At 37.3% G+C, this 12,403-nt stretch overlaps 2 protein-coding genes across 2 annotated transcripts; both read left to right on the top strand.

Annotated features, from left to right (window-relative positions):
- Positions 1–3,154: 3,154 nt before the first annotated feature.
- LOC118738717 lies at positions 3,155–4,856 on the top strand. The gene is made up of 2 exons (XM_036469644.1): positions 3,155–4,693; positions 4,765–4,856. Exons 1-2 carry the CDS (start codon positions 3,428–3,430, stop codon positions 4,771–4,773), a joined length of 1,275 nt encoding a protein of 424 aa, XP_036325537.1. The 5' UTR covers positions 3,155–3,427; the 3' UTR covers positions 4,774–4,856.
- Positions 4,857–5,886: 1,030 nt separating this feature from the next.
- On the top strand, positions 5,887–8,085 carry LOC118738716 (uncharacterized protein K02A2.6-like). Its single transcript, XM_036469643.1, has one exon. It carries the CDS (start codon positions 6,573–6,575, stop codon positions 7,902–7,904), a length of 1,332 nt encoding a protein of 443 aa, XP_036325536.1. The 5' UTR covers positions 5,887–6,572; the 3' UTR covers positions 7,905–8,085.
- Positions 8,086–12,403: the final 4,318 nt, after the last annotated feature.

Here is a 12,403-nt window from a genome sequence, read left to right as displayed (position 1 = left end):
AGATATGAATTATAACATTTCTTATTTAATGCAAAGTAATTATGCCACAAAACTGAGTACTTTACGTGATCACTGTGTAAGCCCGTTCTTTTATACAGTTGAAAAGAATGTGACTTTTTATTTTTCAATTTTTTAAGCTCTTTAGTGAACCATAATTGCATTGGTTCTTCATGAACGATATTACGTTTTGCCACATACTTTCGAAACAAATTGAAAACAGTATCATTAAAGTGCTCAACGCTACGCTCCACATCATCTGTATATATTGGCCAAGATAACTTTGAAAGTTCTTTGTTAATTTTTCTGAAATTTGCTTTCGCAAAAACATATCTAGTACTTGAACTATACGACTTATTATTATGTCACACCGATTAATAGAGGCCTTCGGAACATCATCAACGTAAACGAGATCCAAGACCTTTCCGAACTTATTTGGACATATATTTATTTGTTCGAGGCAAAGTTAGCCATTTCCTCCAGAAATACATTGTAACTATCTCTAGATGAAACTGGTACAACATCGGTGTCAATGATGTTCCATGAAATGTGTGGCAGGTTTAAATCGCCCAAAACAAGCATAGAATCGGATGCCGTAAGCATTGCATTTACGGTCTGTCTTAATTAAAGAAACTAGCTGCATATATACTGATACGGCAGAATTAGGAGGGATGTAGCTAAGAGCTAAATAAATATAAATCTTTCCAGCCTGTACACGTATACATTTAAATTCGGTATATTCAATGACAGGAACACTAACTTCCTCGGATGGTATCGATGAATGCACCGCAAAAAGAACACCACCGCCGATTCTGCCCTCGCAGTCACTCCTGTATATTTGATATTCATTTCGAAGAATTTCGGAATTAAAAATATGAGGTTTGACCCATGTTTCGGTCAAGGAAATAATATTATAATTGCAGTAAAAACCTTTTAAATATAAGTTAGTTAATTTGGTATTCAAACCTCTAACGTTTTGATAGTAAATACTTAAATTAGACTTGCGAGTTAGTTGTTTGAATCCGAATTAAGATTAGAAATTTTATCTACGTTGTTATTACTTTTATTAGGTTTATACTCAAACTCGCGAACAAACGCCCCGGTCGGCCAAAATTAATTATTTAGTAGTGAATCAAAATCTTCGGAAGCTACATCAATTTTAAAAGATGAAATATCGCGATCGTATTTAAAATTAAATTTACGAATACATCTTTAGTTCTAATTTTAGTCGATATGTATAACTTTATATCATCCGAAGAAGTATCTTTAGCAAATCTAGAGACAAAGATTGATCTTCTCGGAAGAATTACAACCAACTTAATGATGTCTGATGTGCGGGCTCCGAATTATTCGGATGAACTAAGTTAGACAGTGCAGCTTCAGATGTTGATGGCAACACTGTTAAATCCACGGCTTGACTATTTTTAGATGTAGACCTAGTGGATATGGCTTTAGATAGCGGAGGCTCCAATGCCTGAGGGCATGGAGAAGAAAGATTAATAAGTTCCAAGGACTGGGATGGAGGATTTTTCTGACTAGATTCCGTGGCTGTCTTTTTAGGTGGACTAATAACACGCCTACCTTTATTTTCTCGGCTATCCTCAGAGTGTGGAGGGTTGTCGAGACATGTGAAAGACCTAAACATTTTTTCGTAATGCTTAAATTTCTCAACAAGCACCGACAGATCCTTCCCGATCTCAGAAAAACCATTTCGGGACTGCCTAAAGAATTTAAATAAATCAACTTCGGTTGATCTACATTTTTGACAAGACCAACCAAGACCCTTTCCCTCGTTAATAGCGCCTAATACCCTACCGCTCAAACCAGCACATTTTATATGGGCAATCCCATCGCAGAGCTAGCATGACACATAGGAGTCGCTTTTAACGTGGCAATTGGTGTAAATACACGACATGTTTAAAATTATATTTATTTTTAGGTTTTAGAAGCAAAACAGTTTTGAAAACGATGTATCAATCAGAGAACCAATCAGCTGGTAAATATCAGTTGCTATCCCGTACGAGTCCGCACTAGTCAGAATCAGTCCGATTTTACTGGAAATCGATCCCGTACTCGGTTCTCTGACTATTGAGAGGACAAAAAAGAGAGTAAATACGGTTCTCTCTTTGTCAGAAGTTACCAGTTTTAGTCCGAGAATTTTTTGCTGATAAATTCTGGTAAGTGTGTCAAACGATCAGCTGTAGTGTGTTTGGCAACCAAATTGTAAACAAAAGAAAAGTGCACTCTGCTAATTCATGTTGAAAAGTATTTAATTACTTGTTTAAGTGGATTCTAATGAATTTGAAAGTATTTTTGGTTATTTACAGGCTTACCTAATATTCACGTACGCCGCCAATTTACTGTCAAAAATTTCTCATGCACATACAACTTGTATGAGACCAACCGAAATTGAACGGCGTGCGTATGAAGCTAACTCAATTTCCAATTTTTGTTCTGCGTGACATTTTGATTTGACGTTTCGCTCAATGAAATCAAATGCAAACGCACGCAAGCCAATTTCGGGTGACGCAAAAAAACAAATTCGACGGCGTGCGTACCAAAACGCAAGCCGCGAATATTAGGTTAGCCTGTTACATGTGTGAACTGAGTGTGTTTACATACAAAATAAGCAAAAATTTACAACCAAAATTTGGAGGTTATGTTGAAGTTGACAGAAGTTACCATTTTTTACTAGAAAGCGATCCCGTACTTTTCAATGTTACTCTCTCGCTCTGAGCGAATTTTTATTTTTTGATAGTTTTACTAGTCCGAGTCCGAGGAATACGGGATTGCACCTATCAGTTGGAAAGCTATGTGGCGAACAGTTTTAAACATACTTGATGCTTTCCATTTCCAGACAACCGGTCAGGTACGAGCATGATTTTTAATTTCGACCAAACTCAAATACATTGTTTGTTGGTCCAAATAATGAGACACGTATTTTTTCTTTTGGCTCGGAAAAATTTTTCGGCCGAATTAAACACGATTTTGTTTTTCAGGCAAAAATCGATTATTCGAATTGACAGTGAGAATGTTTTTTTAAAATGCCCATAACTTTGTCAAAATTTAATAGATTCCAACAATGTTTTTACTCAAATGTCAGTAATTCTTGTCACTTCAAGATAGAATGATATAATTATTGATCTTCACTATTGTAAACACTGTATAAGAGTATATTAAGTATTGCTGAGTGTAAACTAGCTATAAGCATATCAATGTATCTATTTCGATAAGTTGAATAAATACAACTCTGGGGAGGCCATGAAATGAATGATGGGGGCACTTCCGGAAAAACCAGAAACCAAGACACACGCGAGTTATTATTTATCATCAATTATCTCCATTTAAACAGAAGATCGACCAAGTTTAAAACTTCAGGTGTGGAGAACGAGCCAGGAGGAAACAATTAAAAAGAGAATTTCGCGGAAATATGATGAATTCAAGGCAAGACATAATAAATGTTCTTAGTGACGCTCAGGTTGATTTTCCAACCTCTGCCACAACGGGACAGCTTCGTAATTTGCTACGGGCCGTTGTAGGTGGGCCAGTGCCAGGATCTGCCGAAGCAGGTGACATTGCCACAAACACTGATGCTGCTGTAAATACTGCTGTTGCCATAAATGCCGACACTGCCGCTGCCGAAAATTTCGACACTGCTGCTACTGTAAATGCCGCCGCTGTTGTAAATGCTGACACTGCCGCTGCCGTAAATGCCGATACTGACGTCTGCAACGATTTTGATAATGCCGGCTCCAACGCCGTCGTTGGAAACTCTGATTCTGCTGCCGCCGAATGCATGCCGGGATCGTTAGGGAACATAGACCAGGAGGTTATGGCCCTTCGCAAGCGCCTGGAAATGTTGCAGTTGATGCAACAAATTGAACAACTCGAAAGCCGCAAAGCCGCTGGAGGTCACCGTCGTCTGGATTTTGGCGAAATCGAGCACGCATTGCCAAAATTTAGTGGAGACGATGTGGCCTACCCCGTTAACCATTTTGTACGAGACTTCGAAGAAATTATGGAGTCAACGGGCGCTAACAACAATTTTAAGCTTCTCGCACTCCGTCGCTGTTTGACTGGTACGGCTCGGGTGTTTTTGACCACCACAGCAGCACTCGGTTACGACGCGCTAAAAGGAGCACTTGTAAAAGAGTTTGACTTTGCTGTAACCAGGCAAGAAATTTACAAGATGTTGGCACAGCGGAAGTGGAAGAAGAGGGACGAGACACTACACCGCTATGTGTTAAATATGCAGGCAATTGCAAAGCGGGCTAACATCGCAGAGGCAGAGGTGATTGATTTTGTAATCGACGGAATAGAGAATGCGGTACCAAACGTGCATTTATTGCTAACAGCGCGGACTATTGAAGAATTAAAAGTGCTCATTAGCCGCTACCAGAATAAATATTTTATGACTAACTCCCCGACAACTGTGGTTCAGAAGACACAGCAAGCTAACCAGCCACATAAAACCGAAGCAAAGGTACTGTGTTTTAATTGCTCCCAACACGGGCACATAAAGCCGAACTGCCCTTTCCCACATAGACCAGATGGTTCGTGCTTCAAGTGCTGGAAGATGGGGCACGATCACCGCGCTTGTCCAAATCCAAGAAAAGTGTTGAAGCGTAAAGACGAAGTTGCTGCCGTAGCTGACGAAGGAGTTGAAGACTTCACTGCCGTCGACGCCTATAATTATGTAAGCATAGAGTATAAGATAGGTAGTAAAGTAGTATCTAATCTAGTTTTTACTCTTTTTGATACCGGTAGTCCGATTAGCTTCATTCGGAAGTCAGACGTCCCAAAACACCTGACAAAAGGGAGAATGAGGGAAACTATATCTGGATACAAAGCGATTGGGGGAAACCCATTGAAAATTCTTGGAATTATTAAACTTAAAATAAAATTCAAAGAGAAAATAAATGTCGTTGAACTAAAAATAGTATCAGATGGATACATGTCGTTGCCAGTTATTTTGGGACGTGACTTTTTAGACCTGTATAATATAAAATTAGTTAACATTACTCCTGATCGAATTGATAAAAGAGAATCTCATGTAAGACCATATGCCGATGAAATAATTAATTTTGTAAGTGTCCTTAATACCAATGCCGCAATTGTCGAAGTCGGTAATGGAGGTGAGCCAAAAAGAGTTTCAAATCCTTGTGCTGACATACCAGATGTATTTTGTATAGATATAGCGCCTGATAGGGATTGTGTTGACATAGATCTGAGACTATTAAAAAATTGCCGTTTAGAACTGAAACAGATAATTGAGGACGCTTACCTAAACACAGATATTATGATAGAACCATACAAGTATGAAATGAAAATACACCTTACGACTGACGTTCCATTCCACTGTCCTCCACGACGACTTTCCTATTTAGAACGAAGTGAGGTGCAGTCAATAATAGACGAATTGCAAAAAGAAAATATAATTAGGCCTAGCAACTCTCCGTATGCTTCTGCAATTGTATTGGTGCGAAAGAGAAATGGAAAGGTTCGTATGTGCATCGACTACAGAGCTCTGAACAAGATAACAGTTAGAGATAACTACCCTCTGCCTTTGATTGATGACTGCATCGAATTTCTCGAAAACAAAAAGGTGTTTTCTATATTAGATTTGAAGAGTGGTTTTCACCAAATACAAATGGAGCCGGAATCTATTCCATATACTGCTTTCGTGACGCCAAATGGTCAATACGAATATCTCAAGATGCCGTTTGTATTAAAGAATGCGCCGGCTGTTTTCCAACGCTTTATTAATAACGTATTCCGTGATTTAATTGACAATCGGACGATTATTGTCTATATGGATGATATCCTTATTGCTAGCCGCGATTTTGAGGAACACAAAGCTTCATTAAAAGCAGTGCTAGAGCGACTATCTTTACGGGGACTAAAACTTAATCTTGATAAATCAAAATTTGGATACTCCGAAATATGCTACTTAGGTTATGAAGTGTCCCAATCAGGAATCAGACCGAATGGTTCACATATTAAAAGTATACGTAACTTTCCAATACCTACTAATCAGAAACAACTACAATCTTGTATAGGGCTGTTTTCATATTTTCGCCGTTTTGTGCCGTCCTTTTCCCAAATAGCTAAGCCACTTCAAAACCTTCTTAAGCGAAGCTCCGATTTTAATTTTGACGAAAATTGTCTCAATGCATTTAACGAACTGAAAGCTCGACTGTCTAATAGTCCAGTTCTAGCAATATATAACCGTGATAGAGAGACAGAATTACATTGCGACGCAAGCGCAATAGGGTTTGGGGCTGTCTTACTACAGCGGCAAGATGACAACAAATTTCATCCTATCTCGTATTTTTCGAAAACTGCATCAAGTGCCGAATCCAGGTACCATAGTTTCGAGCTCGAAACATTAGCAATTATTTACGCTTTAAGAAGATTTAGAACCTATTTGGAAGGTATGTCGTTCAAGATAATAACGGACTGCAACTCATTGGCTATGACTCTTGAAAAAAAAACAGTTGAATCCGAGAATTGCTAGGTGAGCACTCGAACTCGAGAACTACAATTATAGAATACAACATAGGAAAGGAGTTTCGATGGGGCATGTTGATGCCTTAAGTAGGGCACAGATCGCGTTAATTATAGATACCGATGAGGTGGAGTTTCAGATTCAAATAGCCCAGGAGAGGGATGATACTATTAGCTCTTTGAGGAGTCGTCTCACTGATGAAGCTGTCGAGGGTTTTGATTTAATAGATGGCCTTGTATATAAGATAAAACCTGTTGGAAAGAAAAGGTTGTATGTGCCTACCGAGATGGAGGCAAACGTAATACGAGTGATACATGAAAAAATGGGTCATCAATCCGTTGATAAGACAATTAGTAAACTAGCCATGTATTACTGGTTTCCCAATATGAGAACAAAGGTGGAAGTATTCATCAGAAATTGCTTGAAATGTTTAATGTATGCTAGCCCACCTCGAGCTAAAGACAGGAATTTACACGTAATACCAAAAGTTCCACTGCCATTTCATACGCTTCATATTGACCACTTCGGCCCATTGCCATCCATATATTCAAAGCGGAAGCACATATTAGTTGTAGTTGATGCCTTTACCAAGTTTGTAAAGTTGTACCCAACTAATTCCACTAGTACGCGAGAAGTTACTGCCGCCCTTGAGAAATATTTTTATTACTATAGCCGACCTAGACGAATTATTAGTGACCGAGGAACATGTTTCACCTCCCTAGAATTTAGCGATTTTATTTCCAAGCGGAATATAGATCATGTAAAGGTTGCCGTAGCTTCACCGCAAGCCAATGGGCAAGTTGAACGTGTAAACAGAATTCTTAAAACGATGTTAGGGAAGGTGACGGACCCTGTAAACCATGCCGACTGGTGTAAGAAGTTGTCGGAAGTTGAATACGCTGTGAATAATTCCGTGCATAGCACCTGTCGCGATACGCCTAGCCAGCTCTTATTCGGGGTGGAGCAAAGGGGAACTATTATCGACGAATTCACAGAATATTTCCAAGACAAGTTATACCCTGATGCAGGGCGAGACCTAGTTTTTATACGTGAAAATGCCTCCAAGGCAATTGAAGCTAGACAGGACTATGATTCAAAACGATCGTCTGCAGCCAGCGTAAAATGTAAAAGATACGAAGTAGGAGACTATGTGCTCATAAGGAATGTTGATACGACTGTGGGTGTTAACAAAAAATTTATACCCCAATATAAAGGACCGTACGTAGTACACAAGGTATTAGGCAATGACCGCTACGTTATTCGTGACATTGATAATTGTCAGCTAACCCAGCTTCCATACGATGGGGTCATTGAAGCTCACCGCATTCGGAAGTGGGTGAGTAAACCAGATGATGGCGGCATTGGTGGAGAGGATGCAGGGCATGACCCCTTGGCATGAATTAGCTTTAAGTAATTTGGGCACATGATCGAGGGCGATCCATTGCCAGGATTGGCCGAGCTGTAAACACTGTATAAGAGTATATTAAGTATTGCTGAGTGTAAACTAGCTATAAGCATATCAATGTATCTATTTCGATAAGTTGAATAAATACAACTCTGGGGAGGCCATGAAATGAATGATGGAGGCACTTCCGGAAAAACCAGAAACCAAGAGACACGCGAGTTATTATTTATCATCACTTATCTCCATTTTAACAGAAGATCGACCGAGTTTAAACTATTTAAGATTTTTTATTTAACAATAAACAAAAAGTGCAAATTTTTTTTTAAATTTAATTTCTCAAAAAGTGTATTTTTTTTCTCTCAAACTTTTTTACTGGGAAAGAGACACTTTGAACTACAATCAACCCAAATCTCTAATAGCGAAGGTTTTTTTCTGAGTTATGATTTTTTATAGAAAATATACGTTTTTGTGGTATATACTACAATATTCTTATATTGTTTAACTAAATGCTCGTACCTGACCGGTTGTCTGGAAATGGAAAGCATCCTGTATATTTGACACCTAATAAACACAACGCAAACAGCTGTGACAAAGATGAAACAGCAGAAATGACAAAAAGACAAAAAGAGCAAAATAAATGTGCACAAGCAAAAACATTTGTAAAACAACATTATATTATATGAAACAAAGTACTCGGCACATGCTATTAAGAATATCATGTTAAATTAATCAAATTTACAGGAAATTTTGATATTTTACTTATCTTTAAATTGTGCACCAGAAGTTCATTAACACTTTTTTAATTTCATACTTTATTAAGCGTAAACAGCTTTATAAAACACAAAATTTAAGCAGATCACAAAAAAACAGCTTCACAGCTTTGACGCTTGCATAAGCGTGCAACAACAATTTCAAGAAACAAGCAGCAGTGCTGCCAATTGTTTGGCATATTTAAACAAAGTTGATCTGAAGCCCAGCGAAAGTTAAATGGCATTTAAACAACAATCCACAATTAAACTTAAGTGCCACTTATATATTCATTTGAAATTGGCCCTTAATGTCATAAGGAATTATTAGATAAATATTGTAGAAATTTTGTGGGGAAACATGGGTTATGGTGCAATTCATGGTCCCCACCGAAAATTGATGCAAATTAATCGAAAGGGGTATCAAACGACGCGTATTACTGCCAGTATTAAGAATCCGAAGGCGGAAACTTATTTTTTTTACACCGTTCAAAAGTTATTTCCACAGCACAACTTGTTAGTACTGAAATCCCATTAATAAATGCACGAAATGAGTACATATTAATATCTCGATGTTCAACATAGTTTATTTTACACGAATTTGTAACAAAAAAACACGAAACTTAATGATTTAATGATGTATTATACGGAAAACAACGAATTTAAACCCGGCGTCTTCTTTTAATTCCGCTAGTTGCACGATTGAGAGAATACAAAGGTTGCGCCGATCTCGGACCGCTATTCCTCTCTTAACGAATTTGACGGAATAGTTGTTTGCATGACGTCACACTGGTGCAACTTGTTTACGTTTTCCTTGCAACATTTTTTCTTCTTCTTCCATTCTTGCTCACGTTTTGGCATTTTTCTCTCACAATTGCACCAGTGTGACGTCACACAAAACTTATTCTCAAAAATCCTCTCTGATCGGCGCAATCTTGTATTCTATCATTCTTGCGCTAGTTGTAATAAAAACACGGTGCTTGGTCACGGTGCAGCGAACAAAGGTGGTGCCGTCAGTGATACCGCTACTTTGGTTTTGCCGATTTTGACAGTTGTGGTAACTTGTAAATAAACCTTTGTTTACAAATCAGCGAAAGAGAAATATGAATTATTAGTGAAAAATCAGTTTAAATTGTGTTAATTTGCAATTTGTGAGTGATTTTTGAGTTGAAGACTGCGTAAAAACTAATACAATGAAGTGATGTGTGTTAAATTGCGACAGCTGTCAAGATGCAAGAAGCGTAGATGCAAGTGTAGCGCTGGGACGAACCGCTGCATTTTGTGTACATAGGGCACGGCAAAGCCGTTCCGAAATGTTTCTCTATTATTATATTAACAGCATTTCCTCACAATGATTTTATTTCTGCGCCACGCAGCCTCCATTAGCAAGTTAACTAATCAATCCCGCAGAGATGCTGCTGCAGTTTTCTGCAGCAGCCTTAATTGCAAAGCAATGGAGTGCACTAAACCGTTTGCTGAAGCAGCCTCAATTGCAAAGCAATGGAGTGCACTAAAATGTTCAATGTTCTCTAATAGATTAGGTGAAAAATGCAATATTTTCGTATTTAGCAAAATTAAAACACGTTTTTCGCTGTAAAGTGAACTGCTTTGGCAGTTTTAACTCGTTCTTCTTTTCGCTCTATTCTTTGTTTACTTGTGGTACACAAATATCAACGCCCAGGACGGCGCAATCTTGTATTCTATCATTCTTGGTGCTTGGTGTTGCCCAGTGTTGCCACAAAAAATTACCAAATTCCTCAAAAACAAATGAAAAATCCTCAAAATCCCAACAAATTACTCAAAATTTTCTTATTACAGATATGAGTAATGAGTATTTACAGGTACTTGTATAAAAATTAATTACATTCTCCAATTCAATTGGTACATTTGTTCTTTTTTATGCCTTGGTTTCTATATAATATTGTTGCAATTATATCAGTGCTCAATCTGGTCCTCAAGTTAAGCCTACACATTTTTAAACTATTAAATATAAGTTCTACTGAAGCATTAGAAAAGGGATATATTAGTAATGTAGATATAATTTTTTTTAATTAGGAAACTTATATGAACCTGAAGAATCTTTTAATTAAAAAATTTTGTTCCTATAATTTTCTGGATCTAATGAACAATCAATATGAATATCCTTATGATCGAACAATGCGTGTTTTCTCCATTCGTTACCGAGATTTTGAAAGTTCAAAATAAGTTGAAAATATAACGAGGGAATAAAAAAAAATATCGATAACATTTTAAATATTTAGCAACAAATGCAGATTTGCTAAAGGGCGAAAAACACCACACACGCGGCTTGACAAACCAAGCGAAATATCCCTTTGTTTAAAGCTATTTAAGTTGTGTATGGGGGTTTTTGAAGGTTTGACAAGCCGTTTGAGTGAAATGTGAACAAAAATCTAAATTTTTTGATTTTCGGGCCGCCATGTTGACCTTTGATCAAACCGCTTACGTTGTGTATGATAAAATCGTCTCATTCGCAACGGGATTTTTACCGAATGCGGACGCAAGAGAGAAAAATCGAAGAAAACCAAAGCATTTTACAATGTGAACCGGAAGAAAACTAAAATTCTTTGCTTGAACGACTCATGTTTGCATGGTGTATGGCGAAATGGGAAAGAAGAATGTTTGACAAGCCGCTTGTGTGTTGTATTTCGCTCTTTATAAAACTTCGGAAAGTTTTTTGTTCAAAAATTTACAGAGCGATTTAACAATTGGCATGTGTAAAACATGGTTGCATTTGTTATCTGCAAATATATCGAGAGAAAATTCCTCAAAAATTCCTCAAAATAAAAATCCTCAAAAAATACTCCAGCGAACCCGAAACTCCTCACGTTTTGAGGAATTACTCACAAAGTGGCAACACTGGGAGCAGGGATGCCAACAAAAAACATGCAAGATTTTGCTTTTTACGTAATCTCGACTGACCATTTCTGGCGATTTTTTTTACAGTATTACTTTATAATTACGAATTCCCTGTGTATTTTGGTGCGCCAAATGATTATTTTATCAGTAGCCATAATAGACATCACAGGGGCGGTAGCCCCAGTTGGTGCACACCAAAATGAGAATTCTATTTGGTAAGGGTTATAATCCTAAAGCGCGGCCGAAGGCCGCCTACGCAGAAACAAATTCTACGCAAAAATACTATGGACGAAGCAAAAATAGACATACGCATATTAAACGAAAGGGAAATTAATTTTCTTTATAACAAAAGAACGACAACACTATCATAATAAGGCTAGTTTTGAAAAAAGCAGTTTAAATGGAATTTTTTCATATATTTTTTATAAAAACCAATTTTTATCAGAAATTAGAAATGCAAGGCACAAGGAATGCAAACCAAAAGAAAGGTGTATTAATGTCCTTTAAAACTATATATTAACTTTTGCAAACGCTTTACTAGTTTTTGAGATATTACGGTTTTTCGAAAAGCAATTTCGATTTTTGACCTTCGATATCTCGCTTAATTTTAATTTCTGCAAGTTAATATTAGTACCGTTATAATCAGATCAAAAAGCTCTATCGACTCCTATTTTTAGTTTTTTTTTCTAGCGAAGCGATGGGGTACGGAAAATATAAACGCAATCTAAATTTAATTACATTTCTTTATTTGTAAATACTTAAAATCTTTTACATTCATTGTTATTGGCACCTCTAAATAAAACCTTTTCTAGTAGTAATGGCTGCATTTCTTTATTCATTCTGAATGTTTGGAATAAACTTGTTTGTTTA

This window comes from Rhagoletis pomonella, unplaced genomic scaffold (assembly GCF_013731165.1).
Source record: "Rhagoletis pomonella isolate Grant_MI unplaced genomic scaffold, Rhpom_1.0 Rhpom_scaffold_00005, whole genome shotgun sequence".
Classification (NCBI taxonomy): domain Eukaryota; kingdom Metazoa; phylum Arthropoda; class Insecta; order Diptera; family Tephritidae; genus Rhagoletis; species Rhagoletis pomonella.
The sequence above is the reverse complement of the archived record's forward strand: the minus strand, read 5'-3'. Positions and strand labels throughout refer to the sequence as shown.